Source organism: Sander lucioperca, chromosome 2 (genome assembly GCF_008315115.2).
Source record: "Sander lucioperca isolate FBNREF2018 chromosome 2, SLUC_FBN_1.2, whole genome shotgun sequence".
Lineage (NCBI taxonomy): Eukaryota > Metazoa > Chordata > Actinopteri > Perciformes > Percidae > Sander > Sander lucioperca.
Window position 1 is genome coordinate 11,423,502 of NC_050174.1, and position 21,289 is coordinate 11,444,790.

Genomic DNA, 21,289 nt, shown 5'->3' on the forward strand with positions numbered 1-21,289 from the left:
GCTGCTATTTTCCATACAGTATGTTTGCAACTGGCTGCAGGTGGGCTGTAGCATGAGCCAAATGCTGAAGCACATAATAGTGAAATCTTTCCACGTAATGACTCATGTGTTATCACAAACACAGGCTGGTCTGCCATGCTAATTACGGTAAATTCCTCTTCAATCCTACTTGTTGATTCTGAACACATTCAAGCCGCTAAAGGATTACAATCACACAGGATGTCACGGGTGGTTGGACTACCAAAGCTGCACTTGTAAATAATTGAACATGGAAATAATTTGTATTACTATGTACTGACAGGTCATGACAACTGCACTCACATCAAAACAGAGGAGGTTTCCAGAAGTTTTATTCTGATTTCTAGGCGCTGTAGTGCATGTATGTGTGTGTGTGTGTGTGTGTGTGTGTGTGTGTGTGTGTGTGACCTGCAGATGGCTGCAGTGTCAGTAGAAAGCTGATTTACCGAGAGCTGGTTAAGATATGTAGTACTGATATGGCAGCTGGACTGCCACCACTGAAATGACTGTTTTTTAGTGTGTCTCACGGTGATGGAGTAGGTTGCCGTAGTGATAAGTGGGTTGCCCTGGTGATAAGCATTCTGCTGCCGGACAGAAGAGGTGGAAGGGGTCGATAAGGATTCTGTCCAGTTTTATCTGCAGTAGCTGTCGACACCCATTTCTTCTCCCCTCTTCTTTTTGTTCTCCTTTTCTCTTCTGCTCTTCTCTTGGTTCTCATCTTGTCTCTGCTTCTTTGCTTTTTCTTCTCCCCTTTTCTCCTCTCCTCTTCTTCACTTCTCTCATCTCATCTTGTATCCTCCTCTTTTCTTCTCTCTTTTTGTCTTCTGTTCTCTTGGATCTTGTCTCCTTGTCTTTTTCTTTCCCTCCTCTTTTCTTTTTGTTCTTGTCGTCTTTTCTTCTTTACTTTTTGTTGTTGTCTTCTTATTTTCCTGTTTCTCTTCTCCTCATTGTGTTCACATCTTTTCTTTTCTCCTCTTCTCTTCATTTTCTCATCTTCTCTTTGTTTTTGTTCTTGTTTTCTCTTTTCTTTTCTTGGTTCTTGTCTTGTCTCCTATTTTCATTTTCTTCTCTTTGTTCTCATCTTCCTCTCTTCTTTTATTGTTTTTGTTATCTCTTCCCTTTTTTCTTCTTTAGGTTCTCTTCTTGGCTCCTTGTCTTCTTTTTCTCCTGTCCTCTTCTATTTGTTCTCTTCCTCTTCCCTTCTGTTATTTCTTCTTTTATTGGACAGGGGATGAGGGTGGCAAGACTCTGATTGAGCCTGATTGGTCATACTCAGGTCACCTCCTGGTCAGCACCGTATATACACACGCACGCACACACACACGCACACGCACACACCAGTGTCTTTGCTTTGAATGAGACTTCAGATTGTGTCCAATCAATTTAGTACTTGGGCTGCTGAAGACATGCACTAGTAATCAGTGTGACCATCACTGTGTTTGAACTCTGTCTCTTTGTCTGACTGTTTGATTGGGGTGAGTGTGCTGTAAATGAAAGCGAAAGAGCGAGAGAGAGAAAGAAAGAAGGTGATTGAATTCGAGGTCTTTTCTTTGTGTCCTTTCTTTTCTTTGTGTGTAGTGGGTGTGTGTTTGCTTGCTCTTCCACTCTTACTGTCGAGGTTGTTACGTGCCTTGTGTTTCAACTGAAAAGACAAGAGTTGGCTGTGAATCCTAAGTTTGCTTCCTCCCTTTTCTCTCCCCTCTCCTCCTTCCCACTACGTGGTTGTATGTAGAGGTTCCCATGGCAACATTGAGCCCATCCAAAGTGAGACTAAGGGAGGGGAAGAACATGGACCTGTCCTGTACGACCTCTGGGGTGCCCTCACCTGAGCTGATATGGAACATGGCGTTGGTCTCCAACTATGAGGTCAGGCCACACACATGGAAACAGAAACTCACATATGTTTGGATTATGCATTTCATATCACATATAATATCATATTACTTGTCTTAAGTATGAATGCTTTTAGAGCTGAAACAATTGTTCTGGTCATTTTTAAAGCACAAATATTTGCTGGTTTTACCTTCTTAAATGTAAGGATTTGGGGCTTTTCTTTGTTATAATGTATAATAAATGGAAACGTTTGAGTTTTTCAGGCATAAGAAATACTAAAGAAAAATTAGAAAATCAATAATGAAAATAAAATAAATTGTGCAGTCTTAAATGCTTTACTGATCCTTGATTCCATAGATATTTGGTATCGGAGCTATGTCATCAGATACATGCAAACTTTGTATTTTGTAATCAAAATAGTAAAACTCCCCCTGAACTAAATGATCTCTTTAAGATATTTACTTAATTTTGAATTATGCTATACTTACAGTAAATCCCACTGACACAGTATTTTACTATGATTCAGACCACTTGAGCAACAAATACTCTCACTCTTGAAAACTCTTGATTTATTTTATCTTATTTGATTTAAAGAGCCATGCATGTGATGATTTCACTGGTATGATCAGCTAAAACCAATGCTTCTCATGCTTTGCCAAATATCCTGAACATTATTCAAGTTGTACATTATAGAAAATAGCAGAATCTTCGTGCTGATATATGGATGTGTGTACTTGCTCAGATTGAGACATCGGGCCAGATTTCGTGGCTTCGACTGTCCAACCTGTCGTCGCTGGACCACAACAGCAAGATCAGCTGCACAGCTGAGAACATTGTTGGAGAGAAAGAGTCCTCGCTGCTGCTGGATATACTCTGTACGTTTCCCTCTGGCTAGCAGCCCTAATTCAATGTAGATTACTGTGTCAAAGTGTCTGTCAGTACAGTAGACAACTGTGTTTTTGTATGCTTCACTAGTTTTACCTCTGAATTGTTCTTTGTACTTATCTTACTTTCTGTCTTTACCGTTTGTATCTTACACTGTTGCTCTTAAACTTGCTATTCTCTCTACTACACTCAGTTCCTCCCAAAATCACTAAACTGAGTGATGCAATCCCTGACCATCACTGGTGCATCCCCTTCAGCGTGGCAGGTAGGACAGACATCCACATATTGTCCTTTAATTATACATGTATGTATATTTTTTGTTATTAGGCATGACATACTATGCCTAAATATTAAATATTGTCACATTATATTTTAATCACATCATATTAAACATAGCAGTGACTACATTAGCAAAGAAGATAGACTAATCTGAAACCAAAACAAATTACAGAGTCTCTTGTATTGTTGTTCAAAACCTTTCTAGGAAATCCGACGCCGCACCTACAATGGTTTCTGGATGGCGAAGCGGTGACTGAGGGGGTCTACATAATGACCATGATCCATGATGTCACAGAGAGAGAGTACCACGGCTGCCTGCAGCTAGACAGCCCCACACACCTTAACAATGGGCGCTACACGCTCTTGGCTAAAAACGAATACGGAACGGACCAAAAGGAGGTGGAGGCTCACTTCATGCGCAAGCCCTGGGATGGTGAGGAGTGACAATCAAACTTTTGCTTTCATTATAAAGTGTTAAATTAATAACAATTGGTCAATTGATTAGTCGTTTGACAGAAGATTAATCAGCAAATATTTTTCTAATCAATTGATTACACATATATATATATATATATAGGACTGTTGGTTGAACAATACAAGCAATTTAAAAAATGTTACCTTGGTCTGCAGGAAATTGTGGTGGGAATTGTCCACCATTTTCTTTATTTTTTTAGACAAAATGATTTATTATTATGATTATTATCTTTTAATCGTAATATAACAATACCACTTTGTCATAATGTTTTTTGTTAAACTGGTATATTGATGTAACTTTCAAACATTTCCTAGCCTGGAGTACACATTTTTTCTTTTCTTTTTGCTTGCAGCTCTTAAAAAATTATGAAGAAATTATCACTTTTAACATTAGAGTTACTGTTCCAAGTCTTTTTTGCTATTTTTAATCTCTCTCTATCTATTTGCTCCACATTCTTTTTGCCACGATTGTGAACTTGTTACAGAGTCACTGTCGCACATTTCTGTTCAGTAAATGGGGGGGTTGGGGGAGGGTACTTCTGACTATTGTCTGAAGAAGACTCCCCTTTAGACTTTTAAAGCACCATCCTGCTTATTTTGTCTGAAAAATGGGATGTCATAATGGCAAGGTACACTTTAGTGTCTGCAATTAGTGGTAGTCACCAGATTTGAAGGAGGAGCTGATATTATTTGATTGAACACAGAATGTGGAAGAGTTTTGCATATTAAATTATAGAGAGTCGACAGATGACATGGTGAGATATACATGGGGATGAATATATTTTATGAAGATGCAGAAAGGTGGTTGTGTGCATAACAGTATCAATAAGGGTAAAAACATTGGAATAAAGCACTAAAAACTTTATTGAACTTAAAAAAGGCAACATGTCTACCCCCCTGTGTATATGATGCTAACATATAGATCATATTCTCAAATATAGCTTTAATAGTGTGCAGATACTGTCCATAAAATATTTGGTAAAAGTGAATATTTAATTTAATGTAATCTGTTTGCTAATGTGCAGGAACGGAGAAGGAGCCTTACTATTATGGTGAGTGAAATAGATATTAATTACTACACATTTGTATCTAATGTAAAAGTGTTAACACATCCAGTTAAAATTCATAGTGTGTTCATAGTGTCAGGCAATACATATATGCACATAATATTCCACCCCATTCTGAAAAAGACAATATTGCGACTAAGCTGTTTATTTGGCTAATGAAAATAAAATATTCCCCTATTATTAAAGTTGTCATATTCTGAATAATAGTGGAATAATAGTGTGCATGTAACATACTCAGTGTTTTTAGATCAGTGCTTTTTTCTGTTTAACATCTCATGATCATCCTTATGAATTAACACAAATTACATTTTAGAAATCTTTCTCTTTCTCTTTTTTCTCTCAAGTTGCTGAGGGTGCGTTACATACCTACACATCCTTGCAGCTAGGGATTAGGGTTGTTATGTCTATGTTATGTTATGTCTTTTTCCCACACTGTGGCCCTGATGTTGCTATAATTTCTTTCTGATGTTAAATTGTGTTCATTTGCATGTTAAATATATGTTGTGTATTGTGTTTGTGTAATGGATATGTTTTTGAAACAAGTTTAGAAAACAGGCATGACTGACAACATTTTTTTGTGAAGTGCATGTAAAATAATTTACAACTTAAGTATGTTGTTATGCTTGGGACCTAATTTGTATCTTCTCTTTCTTGCTGTTTGTCCAACACCACCTCCCTCCTGCAGATCTAACCCCAGGTACTGCCACGCATTTTATCTGATCATTCCCAATCACAAACATTGCTAAGAGTATCTCAGATAATGACACTGAGGTTGCAGGACTGTGATAGACATTGCTGCTAACGTTTGAACTAAATTCACCCACTTAACAAGCTGTTCATTGTTTGACAGAAGCAGATGACCAATAAATCATATTGATTTAAAATGTTTGAAAGTTTATGTTACTATTACATACAACACAGTCCACTCAGCCACAAATCACTTATTGAGTCTCTCTCTCTTTCTCTCCCTCTCTCTATCAACAGAGGGCCCCACTGTAGACCCTCCTGAAGACAGAGTCGCTGTAAGTCACTTACTGTTGACCTTCTTTGCTGATTGCTTCAGTCAGTTGCTGGCTGTTTTTTTTGTTGGTTTATTTGTGTTGGATTTGTTCATGTTAGAAGTAAATGAATGAACTCACCATGATACAAAGATACAGCAGTACTTTGGAAAATCTGGTCTATACCTTCTGGTGTGGTGTGTATATTGTGTCTCTTCAGTACGGGAGGTTTAAAACTCATTGTTTTCTCATTGTGCAGGTGTACGTGGTGGTGGGCATTGCTGCTGTCGCCTTCACTGGTTTCCTTCTAATGTTGGTTATTCTCAAGTTTGGAGGAAACTCCAAGTTTGGCATCAAAGGTAAGACTCTTGACCTCTATCTGCACTGGTGATTTCCATAATGTGGGAGAGGATAAACAACACAGAATAAATTAAAAACAAATGATGGTGATTTGTTGTTTGTGGATGTCTAGATCAATGATTTGAGCTATTAAGTGTAACATGGATGGCTTCGTGGATACATCAAAAACACATTTCAAAATATTTGCCCCAAAATACCAAAAACTAAAATGGAACCTGATATCACCTCCACATTGACTTGTATTTCACGCAGGTTAGCAGGAGACAACTAAATCTAATTTGTTAATGTTTTGTCACATTTTTGAGGAGGTGCATGCCAGCTGTGCCATAGCCTTGGAGCCCATGCATGTAGCTCCTTAACACATAAGTATACATCCAGCTTCAGCCTCACATTTCAACACATTACAGGGGACATATTGGACATTTTCCTTGCAGTGGTTATTTCAGCTCAAAAGGTGATAATATAGGGCCTAAATCCAAGATAGCATAGCTTCATGTTTGTATGATGTTCGGATGAAAAAAAGAAAAAAAGAATTTATGGGCTTGGGATTTGTTTGTCGTTGCCCACTAGATCTCATTTAATATGCAAACCATAATGTGTTCATGAATCCATCCAGTTCAGGTGGGATCAGCTGCTGGTTGAAGCAGTTTCACCGGGTCTTAGTGCTGCTGGGAAAATAACATGCTTGTCGACTAAACTGAGCTGCGGTAGGATCCGTCATGTTGATGTGAAACTACTGTGGTAGCCATTGTTAAAGCATTATTTTGCCACCCAGTTTTCAAAAAGCATTTACAGAATGATGTGTGACTTCTGCAATGGCTACAAGTGTAACTAATCTATTTTCTCTTATTTATCATACTGACTTACTAGAACTGATTTTACTCTGTTTTGCTCACTTTGACGCTTGGCTGATATTTTCTTATTCTTTGTATACTAACCGCTGAACAACACCTCCATCAGTCTTTCCTTTTAGACATACAGTACATAATGATAGTAATGCTGTTTTCCAAATGTAAATATGTTCAATGCATCTGCAGCTAAAGAGCTGTAAGCAGACAGACGCTCATCTTTTATTTCCACTGGATTATTCTTTGTTGTAAAAGTGATTCAAGTTGAGAAGATTTAGCTTTGTGAAAATCCCAAAATACATTAGCTTGATGTATTTTGTGCGTTTCATTCAGTTGACTTTAGTGTAGTTCAGTTTGGTGGAAAAAGCATAATGCATTCACAAGAAGCAACCCAAGAAATCAACACTCTGAGGAAGTCAATTTGTGCTGTTTAAAGATACAGTTGTTTTAGGAATAAATAACTTTTTATTTATATATTATATTAGCATTTGATGCAGTGAAAGTCCACATTTGACATTCAAATGAACAAACCAAAAAGTGAATGCAAATGTAGAGACGGACGTAATAAATGTGTGTACCTGTGTGTGTGACTCTCAGTTGTACTGTTTGGCAGTGACTGATTTATGGCACCCCAGAGAGGAGGGGTGCAATGGATGGAGCAGCTAGCATATACAGTACATTGTGTGTGTGTGTGTGTGTGTGTGTGTGTGCGTGTGTGTGTGTGTGTGTGTGTGTGTGTGTGTGTGTGTGTGTGTGTGTGTGTGTGTGTGTGCGTGTGTGTGTGTGTGCGTGAGTGTGTGTGTGTGTGTGTGTGTGTGTGTGTGTGTGTGTGTGTGTGAGAGATTGTATTTATGGTCTTGTGTGTGGTTTCTTCTTTCTCCAGTAGAGGTGAATGAGGTTGGTCTAAAGAAAATGATCTCTCTAATGCCTCTTAGCAGCCCCTATATATCAGTATTTGTGAGCATGCTTCCATTCATGTGTAGGATGTTAGGTCACATTACCGTTTTGCCCTTCTGATTGCTCCCCTTGAGTCTTCACCCTTCCCTCTTTCCACTGCCGACTTCCTCTCCCCATGCGGCCCCGTTCTCATACTCCACATGCACCCAGATGTATGTGCCCTGTATGTGCATGTTGACATTGAGTGTGTGGAGAGAGAGATAGTGGTGTCAGTATGAAGAGCAGAGTCAGACACAGAGTTGAAGAGCTATGAGTAATCTAGGGCTGGGCGATATGGGGGAAATCAAATATCACTATATTCTTGACCAAATACCTCACTGTCGACGATATTGTAGGTTTGACAATTGGTGCTTTAACAAAATGTTATTTACATAATGAGATTTTTGATAAATAATCAGAAATGTCGATTTAATGACTGGTAGAGTGGGTAGAGGCATTAAATAGAACAACTAGAACAGTCGGTTAAGTTCAGAAAATGACATCACTTTACTGTAATGCAGCCTTTAAAACCAGGAAAAGAACACTTATATTATATCAGCCATATTACGATATTACAATATCCAAAATATCTAGTCTCATATCACGATATCAATATAATATCAATACAGTATATTGCCCAGCCCTACAGTAATTCACAGCAACAGTTGTGCCCGCATACCGCTGTTTGTTTGAAACCTCCACATGCTTCCTATACCGGACCGCTGACCGTTCATCTCAACAACAGAAATATAACCGCAGATGGCATCACACTATCAGCTCTAATCGAAAACAAACTGCACTTTTTCATGGCATCATGGTTTTCCGAATAATAAACACGATTTACATATACACCCCCACATGGACACAGTTAGCGCTGACGATAATGATGAACTTGTGATCATAAAGTGTGAAGAGAGCGTGTCAGGCCTTGTACCATATTGAACAGGTGTGCATGAGAAAAGCACCACTTGCTTCGCTGACTCTGGATGAATCGCTGCCCGTCTCTTTCTGGCAGTTAAAAGCTGTGGCTGGTTTACATTATTTATATTGACTGCATTATTGTGCTCCTCTCTCATCAATAACACATGGGCAACATTTGGTACAGGTTGCTTCTCACTCGCTGTATCTTGACACTCACAGGATTGATATTTTATATACTGTATATACAGTAGTTGTGTGTGTTCTTGTGTTGGCAGATGTAAGATTATCCACATGGGTGGTGATTGTGTTGAAAGGGTGAATGCAGATTTAGTGTAGCTGAAATACTGGAAATCTTGTTTGTCTTTGCTTTTGTTAAACTTGAAATATTGGATTTTTTGGCCACTTGCACAACAAGCTGTACACACAACACTGACATATTATCACCTTACAAAGTCATTGCGAACATGTTAGAAAACCTCCTTTTAACTCTGTTTTGGTCTCCACTAACTCCAGAGGGAAACATCTGGCTTGTTAGGTGCTAAATGCTCCACTATGTTCATCAGCTAGTGTCTAACTTTGCCTATACGACAGAAAACAGCTGCTGCAGCTGGAAATAACACTGAGGAGAGCAGTGAGAATCAACCAAAACAGTAAAGAGAAACTTGAGCTTGAATCAAGCACAGCCAATATGACCAGAAACCACAGAATTGATAAGCTGCTTAAAAGTAAAAAGGTATTAAAGTATTTGGATTTATACCGGAGAGACTTAAATTGACTGAGACTGAAATTGCACTCATACTGTATAGTGGGCAGAATCGTTTAAAATACAACTTGATAACAAATTAGGCTAAAACTATTTAATCAATACAACCTTCCATTTAGGAGGCAACGTGATATCATGACTTAAACATACACACCCATTTTCTTAAGCCAAGTGGCGTGTTATCTGCACGCATTTTGAGTGTTGTATAGAGCAGATGGGTTGGGTTTAGGAAAAGAAGAATCAGTTGGGTTTAGGAAAAGAAGAACGGGGTTGGCTTTAGTAAAAGAAGAAAGCAACAGTTGAGTTTAGGAAACGTGACACGCGGGACACAATCCCCGGTCTCCTGGGTAAAAGTCCTGTGTTTTACCCATCCTCCACCCTGACCAACCTCCCTATGCAGATTTTCGCCCTTTCATACTACTTGCTACAGCGTAAATTGACATGCAATCGCAAGGTAATGTAAGTCAATGGAGGCCAAACGGCGTTGAAAAACACGCTAAAAAGCAAGTATGCGTCTTGATAACATGCTAATAATGGCATAAGAAATGGCGTGTCATACATATGCCACTTCATGAGATCAATCTGTAGGAAGAAGCATCTACACCGCCTGAGTGTGGGCCCAAAATACCACACCAAGGCTGCATTTCACCTAACAAAAATTTGGAGTTGTATCCCGGATGAGTCCCCTTTGCCACAAATTGGCTCACAAGGAAGGTCATCTTGTGAAGTCCAAGTGCCAGCATCTGTTATTTACACTTAAGTTCATGGATGAATGAAATATGTTAGTTACGTTTCATATATTTAGGAAGTCTTTTTGAAAGAGATTTAGAGAAACAGAAAGAGTAATAGCAGGCTGGCTTTAATAGGCCTGTTGAAAGCCTGACCGCATTCACAATATTACACATAGCAACCCTTTCCAATCTGACTGCTGACTCCTGGATAAGAAAGCAGATCGGACAGTGCAGGCAGAGAGGGAAGGATGCACTTTAGCAGCATCTATACATGTTTGTGCCCTCGAAGCACCTGTAGGGAGGAAAGCGTCAACATAAACCTGAGTTCTCATGCAGGAACAAGACGGAAATGTCAATACAGGAAAAAAAGAGTGATTGAAAATGAAAAAGTAAACGTAAAGTGGAGAAAGTGAAAGACCGACATAGAGGAAGAAAGAGCGAATGCTAACGTTGACATTTGACAAGAGAGTGAGAAAAAGCAGATAGAAAGCCAGCGAGGAAGTGAGAGAGAGAAAGAGATGGAAAGAAAGTATAGAGGAGAAAAAATATGGAGGAGGAAGAGCTAGAAAGCAGATGTTAAAAACTGAGATAGAGCCAGGCTAAAAGGAAAAGAAAAACAGAGAGGAAGAGAGAGATGGAAGTAGAGAGTCTTCTCTTGTCCACTTATCAATGATTCATCATTAGTGCAGGTTTCAGTTTTCTCCTTGTTTGGTGGAGTTACACGCCTCCATCTCTTCCTCTCTCTCTCTCTCTTATGCACACACAGCTCCTCACTGCTGATCGATCGATATGACACCCTCAAGGTCAGCAAAACGTCATTCTGGGCCAAACAGAGCATGCTCAGCGAACCCACCACCACCTCCTCCTCACCCTCTTCCTTTTCTTCTTCCTCTCCCTGCAGAAAAGCAGCTTTTGCCTCCAGCTCTTGAGGTGTTTGACGAAAGCAGCTCACCTACAAAACTTTTGCAAAGGAAGCAAAAACTGAATGAGTTAAACAACAAAGTGAAGAGGCTGAAAAAAGCTATGATTCTGTATTTAGACTAGAGCTGAGTATCGAACCTCAACACTTTAAGAGCTTTGACCGTAATGTGTCGGCACCATAGACTGTACATAAAGATGGACTACGCATCTCCACTTCCTGCCACTGAACAAAAGTGAAGCCAACATATGCCGAATACGGGCCATCTTGTAAATTTGGTGCCAGAGTCTGCGCATTAGTGATGGGCAGTGGCGCCGCGATATCAAAGTCCCTCCGATACACCTGCCCGACCAATTGCGAGTCAATCGCAGCTGTTGATCATTACGTTTCACCCCGTTTTTATAGCATCAAATAACTAATAAAAAACGTATCAGAAATATAAACCCTTGAACAACCATTAGCGTGATAAGAACTACCTAAAATGACAGAAACCATCTTTGGGAAACATTAATTTGAGGTCTACATCGCTGAGGCTGAAGAGAATGTTGTTAGCTTTTTGCAGGAATGCTTGTACAAACTTCCATGTCAATCCATCCAATAGCTGTCGACATGTTTTAATAAAAAACAGAGATGGCGATCACCAAAGTCAGCAAGATTCATCGAGTGGGAATCATGAATGTTTGTACAACATTTCATGACAATCCATCTTATAGTCGTCGATATTTCAGTCTAGACCAAAGTGTTGGGCCAACAGACATATCTAAGGTGGGAGGATTAAGTCAACTGCACCTAGACAGTGGAATAATAATATAAAACAGAGAATGGTACAAATATAATGTAATACTTTAATTTTTAAAATTAAAAACAAGAAAAACTAGACCCTGTGAACCCGTGCCATGCCTCCTGTTCACTACATGCTAGAATAGGCACAAGCCCCACGTGACTCTCTGGGTATAGAACATAAACGATGGCCCTGTCTCTTTTGGCATTTATTATTTCACTTGGTGTCCTGGATCATGTTTTTTAAAGCAGCCATATTATGCTCATTTTCAGGTTCATAATTGTATTTTAAGGTTGTACCAGAATAGGTTTACATGGTTTAATTTTCAAAAAAACACCATATTTTTGTTGTACTGCAGCGCTCTCTCTCACTGCTGCAGCTCCTCTTTTCACCTGGTCTCTGTTTTAGCTACAGAGTGAGACCTCTTTTCTTCTTCTTCTTCTTCTGTACTATCTTTGATTGCAGTGCACATGCCCAGTAGCTCAGATGTAGATCACGTCAGCTAGCTAGCTCCATAAACAGTAAAAGAAAGGCTGTTTCTACAACTTCGGTCAGTTACAAGGCAGGATTAGCTGGGAGACTTCTAAATGAGGGCGCACATGTAAGTAGTTATTTTGTAGATTATGGTGAACTTGTGTGTGTTGTAGCAGTGCTTTGCTATTGAGAACGAGGTAGCATGCTAGCGTTAGCATTAGCATGCTAACACTAACGCTACGAGCTAATGGTTGCGGTTAGCCTGCTCGTTTCGGCTTGTGACGTCACAAGCCGTGCCGATTTTGACCAGCTCGCCCAGAGACTGAAGGCAGGACACATTCAGCAACCGTATCTCACTCTAAACAGCACGGATGGATTTTTTTCAAAGTTTGTATGTGTGTGGAAGCACCAGAGACACCAAAGAACACCCCAAATCCCAGAAAAAGTGATTTTTTCATAATATGTGCACTTTAAGGAATTGATTTGTTTGTTTCCAGATTTTAGTGTTGGGGGGAAGAAAAGACTAAAAGCCTATGGCAAATCCTAAGGGTTTGAAGTGCTCTGAAAATGGAAAGTGCTCTTTTCCAAAGTGAAACGTTGCCTGAAGACCTTGTCTGTGAGCTTGCCTGACTACAGCTTTCCTTTTTCTGCACATTGCACTTTATAAGTGATCGTTTTTAGTGCTTTTTCACATTTATTTTTGGTCTGTTCTCATCAAAAACTAAATATGCTTTTACTATAATGTCAAGACCCAGGTGCACTTTTTGCTATTAAAGGACAATTCCGGCGCAAAACGAACCTAGGGGTTATTAACAGATGTGTACCCACTCTGTCGCTCTCTTGGACATGTTTTCATGCTAATCAAATGTGTTTGTAGCTTTAAAAATGCTAGCGCGGCCCGCTGATTAGCTTACAACACTAGTATTCGGGACACAGGGAAAGTAAAAATAAATCGCTATTTTGTACCACTAAAAAAGGCTCAAAATATCACCAAACTTCAACGTTAGCATAATGAGGGTCCCTAAATGTTAACCGAAGCAAACCTTGTAAGTGTACAGACAGTTTATTGAAAAGATACATTATAAAGACACTCACGTTCATGTTTACATGCCGCCGCCGTCATGAAAACCAGTCATGACTTATAGCTGGCGATGCAAACTAAAATCAAAAGCAATTTGCTCAATATATCTGAAATAATCACACTCTGCATAACTTGTCTAGTGTACTTACTCAGTGGATAACTGTCCATCTGGTCCCTCCGGTCTGGGTCACCGTCTCCAATTTATTTTCGGGACATGGAAAAAAGTTTCAAGTACAGCCCTGTTTATCAGAGAGGGGAAATCTTCAGACTGTACAAAACACTGCGTCTCTTGGGTGTCACGACGCAACAGGTCCCACTCCGTGCAACACAGACACTCCTGTTTGGTGGCCATAGCTTCACAACGTCCGCAGGTACACCACCAGTTTCCCGAAGTACGAGGCTGTGTTGCGACATTGACTACCGGTAGCTCTCTCTCTCTCGTAGCCCTTTCACGGAGCTCCCGCAGCTCTTCCTTCAATAAACTGTCTGTACACTTACAATGTTCTCAATGCTTCGGTTAACATTTAGGGACCCTCATTATGCTACCGTTGATATTTTGAGCCTTTTAAGTGGTATAAATACCTATTTATTTTTACTTTCCCTGTGCCCCGAATACTAGCGTTGTAAGCTAATCAGCGGTCTGCGCTAGCTTCTTTCAAGCTGCAAACACATTCGATTAGCATGAAAACATGTCCCAGAGAACGACAGAGTGGGTACACATCTGTTATTAACCCCTAGGTTTGTTTTGCGCCGGAATTGTCCTTTAACCACAAACTTTGTCTTGTGTCTTTACTGCTGACAGGCATGGTGTCTTCTTGATGGGATATTTTTCTGAAGTTGCAGCAAAATTCACTAAAATTTTGTTTAAATTAAAATAAAATCATACAAAACAAACTCGCAACATGAACACCCCCCACCCCCCTTCATCATCACCACCCACCAAGACAAAAATCAAGAAAAATATTAACAAAATAGACAATAAACCATAAACATATGTATAAATGACAACACCATAAGCCCATCATTCACATCTCTCCCCAGCACAAAGCTTCTTAGCAGCCCTCCAGATAGCTCAGGTACTTTCCCCATTTTCTAGTATAGACATCCAATCTGGCAAACCGTTTATATAGCTTTTTTTCAAAAGCTGCCACCCTAGCCATCTCACAAGCCCACTCCTGGATTGACGGCACCCCTTCATTCCTCCAGCTCTTAAAATAATCTGTCTAGCTATTATTAAATTATTGTGGACCCAGCTTCTTATGTGCTTATTCATCCCGCCCAGGTTTGACCCATCTCCCAGAACAAATAATCTTGGGCTGAATGGAACCTGGGTCCCTGCAATCCGACATACTATAGGTTATCATGTATCCTGGTCCAAAATTCCTGGACCTTATCACAGGACCATAGGACACAAAGTAATTTGCCGTCCTCTGTCCAACAATTTGTTTGTGTGTTTCAGACCAATTCTAAACAATCTGGAGGAAGTCCAATAGAAGCAATGCATAATCTTGAACTGAATGAGGCGCACCCTCACATCATGTGTCATAGTTTTAATATTACCATCTATGGTTCTTTAAAGTGTCTCAAATGTGCAACACTTGCCAAATCTATTTAACAGGAACCATAGAAATGTTTCAATCCCCCCCCCCCCAAAAAAAAAAATTCTGAGGCTTGAAAAAGTCACATATCTACTTATTGTTTAAAGGTATAAAATGTTACTTTTTTTGGTTGGTGTTTGTTAACATAGCTTTCAAGTTGACCATTCATTAACGAGCCAGAGAGCCAGAGAACGAGAGAGAGAGAGCGAGAGAGAGAGAGAGAGAGAGAGAGAGAGAGAGAGAGAGCGCAGCGGTGGTCAAACGAGCTAGTGAGTGAATAAAGAGATGCAAGAGCGAGAACAAAGCAGTGAATCAGAGGAATAAAACTTTGATTGTTTCACAACGGTTACATTCTAAAGCACAAACACACACACACACACACACACACACACACACACACACACACACACACACAAGAAGGTGCCGCATTGCCTAAATTTTGTCATCCTGTCTGTGTGTGGGTCGATGACGTGTGAAGTGACAAAGCAGTGGTTGGGAATAAGAACCGGCTGCACAACCTGCACACTGTTATTGGCTGGGGGGTACAGACCCTCATCAGGGCCCAAAGGCTCTTTGCTGACGCCCATCTTTGTCAGGCGAGTCCATTGTGCAGCTGTACATAATTTCCTTCTTGTATTGGTCAGCCTGACCCTTACAGAGTAGTAAAAAATTAGATAGTTGAAACTGGAAGTGCATTGTGGGAACAGAACATTTTATATACAATATGTGAAGGGCACAGATGAAAATTATTACAGAGCAACTGAGTAGTTATAATTTGTTTCCATTTTGAAATACGAAGGCTTTTTAAATTTGATTATTCTCCACTTCAAAATGGAAGCACTTTGAAATGTTCAGTGTGACCTTGTTTGCTTTTCCCACTGACTACCCCCATGCATATCAGAGAACATAAAGGGACTTTAAATGGTCATATAAGGAAACCAGGGGGTCGTGAAGCTTACTCAGCACACACACTAACTACATATGTATCTACATATTTAGGACATTACAGATACTGTCTGGGATGTGAGGTTTTCTGGCGGCAGCTGTAATTCATTAATGGAAATAATTTCCCTTTAATGTTATTTTCAGATGGCTGAGCACAGACCAAACTAGAAAGAATGGTTTTGACTGCCATATAATTGCCACATAAACATTAACATAATTTGCCACAAAAAGAGCTCATATTTAATTGTTGGAAAGTATTTTAAAAAAACATCATATGTTGCTCAAGTGTATCCTGATATTCTCTTGCCAGTACTCGATGCCACTGTTTCCTCTAAACACCACTTAACTCAGCCATCCACCAAACCAAGAAAAGGATTTAATCAGTGAGAAGAGAAAAAAATAATTAAAAAAACATTTGTAATTCAATTTTATCTTAAACACAAACAGGTTCTGCCAGTGTTTATATAGAGGCCATCGGTTAGCACATATAGGCAGAGCCTTACACAGTATATTATCACATGCGAAGCCTTCAGCTATATTTTTTTTTTCGTCACACAATGGAGCTTTAATGGTTATAAGAACAAAACATACTGAATAAAATGTATTGGGGAGACACTTACACTGTGTATGAAAGCATTTGAGTTGTGTTTGTCAGAGATGGGACAAAGTCATTGATTTTGTTTTTATGTCGTCTCTATTCTCTAGTCTCATGTCTTGGCTATACGGTCCCAAGTCACGTGCAACTTTGTGTTTCACGTCCTAAACAAGTCATTATGTGCCTAAACAAATGTAATGCCATTTTGAATTTTCTACTTTCTACATTTTATAACATTTAAAACAAAAAATGATGATCAGGTTCGCCTTGGAGTTTGACAGAATGTTATCAAATGTGAATCTAGTTTTGAATCCCCTGTTGAATCTATCTGTCTTCAGCTTTTAACATTTGCAACAAAAGTTAAAAAATAATAAAAAAGAAATGTAAAAAAATACATGAGCTCCATAGCCTGAAAAGCCAGACCCACATCAAGATGTTGGGTCTGGGAACTCACCATTGGCCGGGCTCAATCTGAGGGGCGGGATAAACGGTTGTCTTTCAAATTCCCTCTGCACGCAATAGGATAGCGCTACAACAAACCAGTGCAACGCTAGTTGATAAATTGCCGGATGCGGCAAAACTCTGAACACATCACACACACAGAACACGGAGTCTCCAGTCTCCAGAGTCACGTCTAAAGCTGATTTGAAAGACCGCTGTTCACCAGCAGCAGCAGCCATCGTCTTTGTTTTCAAGTAGCAGGGAATTCACATGGAACCATTGTAACTCTGCCGTCCTTATGTTAAGCCCGCCCACCGACTCTATACACTATGTGATTGGCCTGACTAGAGTTTGGCTTTTCCAGCTTGCAAGCCAACGGAGTGTCGCTAGACCCCCTGGCTGCAAATTACATTTGCTGCCGATAGGGTGCGTCTAGATTTCTAGGCTATGAGATCCATACTTTTTCTTGCTGAAAAGGCCGAAACACTGCACCTTTGTGGGGCAGCATATTGTTTGGTCACAACCCGCAGATTAACCTGAAAATGAGAAGAGCTGATGATTTTGTATAAATAATAAGAATGTGCAAAGTAACTAGTAACTAAAGCTTTAGTTTAGTGCAGTAAAAGTTCAATATTTCCCTTTGAAATGTAGTAGAGTAGAAGTATAAAGTAAGATCAAATAGAGATATTCAAGTAAAGTACAAGTACATCAATACTGTACTTAAGTAAAGTTCTTGGATAAAGTAAGTTACTTTTCCACCACTCCATCATGGCTGCTATCAGATTCATAAAACATCTGTTGCCAGGAAAATTAAGAGTTGATTCCCTGCTCACTTTTTACTTTTTGGGCTTGTGGAGGATATCAAGTAATTTCAAGTCAAAAGTAAGTAAGTAAAGTTTATTTGTATAGCACTTATCACAGACAGAGTCACAAAGTGCTTCACAGGCTAAATAAATGCATACATTAAAACAGATCAATAGTCATAAAAAGCACAATAAATCACAATAAATCGTAGTAAAACACAAAAGCATGTGGCTAAATGAACGCCTGACTTAAAAGATGCGTCTTTAGCTGTTTTTTTTTTAAGATTTCAACAGATGAAGTCACTCTTAAAACATGTGGCAACGTGTTCCACAGTCTAGGAGTGAATGTTTCAAAATCTCTGTCACCTTTTGTTTTCAGCTTAGTACGAGGCCAGTAAGCCCTGATCTCAAAGATCTGCTGACAACATAAGGGTGCAGCAGATCACTTATGTAAGCCGGTGCCTGACCATTGATGGCTCTGTAGGTAATTACAAGAATCTTGAACTGGATCCTGAATTTAACCGGTAGCCAGTGCAAAGAGGCCAGGATAGGGGTAAGTGAAGTCATTGGTGTTAAAATCAAAGATGAGTACTCTGTTTTAAGTCTAAAGTCATCCGACCAGAGACCAAGTCGGATGAGAACACACCTAATTGTGTATGCAGACATTTATGCTATGTTTACATGTACATCATGTCAGTGTGATTTTTTTCCCTGAGACAGTATGACGTGTTGTTTTTCAAGGTCCTTCTGGTCGCTCAGTAAATGTCACTGCTGCCAGAGAGTGTGTACATTCTGCATCAATGTGGCTTTTTCTTGGCAGTGCAGTGAATGTCTGTATGATAGGTTCTATGTTAATGAGGCTTTAGATATTGATCAACACCTAGTCCTGCTGCACTCAGGCAGATAGCAACCAAGAGAGAGACACACACACACACACACACACACACACACACACACACACACACACACACACACACACACACACACACACACACACACACACACACACACACACACACAAGTCCCCAGTTTTCAAAGATGCATGCCAAAAGCATTTACTGTGTCTGGCTGCTTTAGCGTTGTATATTTGAAGAACATTTTCTGCACAGCAGGGAAGGAGATAAACGAGAGGGGGAGAGAGAGAAAAAGCAGCAGTACTGACTACTGAGCGATTGGGAGCAGCACTATAATGGATAGAGGTTTATTGATTGATCAATTGATCGTTTGCACGTCGAGACTGAGCCGGGATGCCTCAGTCTTCTTGGCCCTGCCTTCCCATCACTGCCTAATGCTAAGTTCAACAGCTCTGGTCTACAGTGTGTGTGTGTGTGTGTGTGTGTGTGTGTGTGGAGATGGGTAATGGGCGGTGGGTGTGTGAAGGATGGAGAGAGAATAAAAAACAAAAAATGGATGCAAGAGAAAGAAGGGAAAAAATGTGAAGAAGTCCTCTGTGTATAAGTGTGTGTGTGTGTGTGTGTGTGTGTGTGTGTTTTTGTGTCAGTCTGTCCATCCTCATAGACAAGTACATATTTATACCTGCATAATATCACGCAAAGTCTTATTCCTCAGAGCAACCAAATCTTTTTTATTCTACAGTACATGTGCTGAAACCTCCAAAGAAACATCAAACCAGTTAAATTTATTTATTACTGGTTCTTAAAGTCCAGTCCGTACTCACAACCAAACCAGAAGCAGTACAAAGCTGCCAAAGTACACAGCATTATGCCTAAGACAAATTCCCCTTTAGGGAGAATAAAGTGTATTCTATTCTATTCTATTTTTGATTTTATTAGGATCCCCATTAGCTGATGCAGAACATCAGCTACTCTTCCTCCGACTATCGATAACAATAATTATAGAATTAGTTCAAACACTGTTAAATTAGACAATTATTCAGTCCTAAAGATAACAAAGAGTCAGCCATTCTTGCAGTTTGTCAAAACAATAATGGCTACTTTTATACTGTATATGGGTGTGATTGTTTGTTCTCTTGCATATATGTTTATTTATTTACTTTTATTGTTGACTTACAAAAAACAAATCTAAAAGTCTAAAGTAGAATTCACATTAAAGATTAAAGATGATGTATTAGAGACCATATTAAAGATCTTATGACGTTTTAGCGAAGTATCTAAGTGGCAGGATTACTTTAAGATGATTATCTTTTCATCATGTTTGATGTTGAAAGTCTCTACGCTAGTATTCCTTAACCATGGGCTTATTGGCAATTGTTCATTTCCTTAATGGAAAGCAGATAGATCAGAAGTCCACCAAATAGACATTAACTGAGTCTGAGTGAATGTGTCCCCAACTAATCAAATTCAAAAATGAATTTTACCCCCAAATTGGAGTTATGTCTGTTTGTATATTAGTTTATTTGAGGAAATGTTTGTATATAACCCTGTAGAAAATCTTTGTTAATTAAATCATGAAGTGGTGATATATAAAGCTTGTTTAATTGGACAGCTGATTAATGTCATGAGTTTATAAGAGAATTACGTGTTACATTTCAGTGAAAAGGATTCAAATTTACTACACTTACTGGAAGATATTGGGACATGATTGTGTGTGAGCGGGAGGGTGAATATTGGTGTGTGAAGGATGGAGAAAAAAGAGGAACAAATGAATGGGACAGACAGTGAAAGAACGTGTGAAAAGTAAAAAGAAAGCCTTGAATTTGTATGTGTTTGTTTCTGAGAGAGAACAACCAAACCATCCTGACACTACAGCTGAACATACTGTACGTTAGTAGCCTCAGAGAGCAGCCAGTTGGATTTATTACTGTGTTTCTAAAGGTCCAGTCCATGGCCCAGTGCCAAGACCTACCATTTTGCTGAGCTGTCCATGGGTTTCTTAGCTGACATAAGACAACTGATGAAAAATACGCACAACCAAGCAAGAAGCAGTCTGAAGCTGACATGCACAGAAAAGCAAACGTATGTCCTAAGAAAATGCTGATTAAACAGATGGTACTCAGAATACAAAAACAATGAGGATAAATGTGTTTGTATATGTATGTATGTATGTATGTACAGTATGTATGTATGTGTGGCTGCATGGATGAATGTATGTGTATTCTTTATTGCTTGAAACTAGTAAGAAAAAAGGCCCATATCAGTTGTATCACACAAATGGACTTAAACGAACTATAAAAATAGTCCCAGCCGAAGGAAATACATTTTTAATAGCTTGTTTTGAAGGATATTCAGAAAACCAGCAAATATTCACAGTAGAGTTGCTGGAAACGGAGTATATATGGCATTTTTACTTAAAAAGATAATTTTTAATAAATGATAAATAACTCAGTACATTATTTTTATCATAGATAACGATCATTCAATTATGAAAATAGTTTAACATATCGTTTCAGCTCTAATGCATATGAAAATAAGAAAATAATGATGGTTTGTGTTATTCTCACAGCTGTAACGTCGTCTCCTGAAGCCAGTGAGTTACATTGAAAACGCCGGACTACAATGTTGAGATGCAAGATTGTACCTCAGTTCTGTCAAAAACCTGATCATTGTTGTCCAACATGT

General features: G+C 39.2%; 1 protein-coding gene across 3 annotated transcripts in view; it reads left to right on the forward strand.

The window, feature by feature from the left end:
* Nucleotides 1-21,289, forward strand: part of ntrk2a (neurotrophic tyrosine kinase, receptor, type 2a) — a 91,207-nt gene that overhangs the window by 15,435 nt on the left and 54,483 nt on the right. For 2 of the 3 annotated variants that reach the window (XM_031308871.2, XM_031308872.2), the window contains exons 6-14: nucleotides 1,751-1,884; nucleotides 2,594-2,726; nucleotides 2,930-3,001; nucleotides 3,221-3,448; nucleotides 4,515-4,541; nucleotides 4,901-4,909; nucleotides 5,242-5,253; nucleotides 5,541-5,578; nucleotides 5,814-5,913. In XM_031308871.2, the coding sequence (XP_031164731.1) occupies nucleotides 1,751-1,884; nucleotides 2,594-2,726; nucleotides 2,930-3,001; nucleotides 3,221-3,448; nucleotides 4,515-4,541; nucleotides 4,901-4,909; nucleotides 5,242-5,253; nucleotides 5,541-5,578; nucleotides 5,814-5,913 (753 nt within the window). The remainder of the gene's footprint in view (nucleotides 1-1,750; nucleotides 1,885-2,593; nucleotides 2,727-2,929; nucleotides 3,002-3,220; nucleotides 3,449-4,514; nucleotides 4,542-4,900; nucleotides 4,910-5,241; nucleotides 5,254-5,540; nucleotides 5,579-5,813; nucleotides 5,914-21,289) is intronic. The other variant, XM_031308873.2, reaches the window with a different exon arrangement.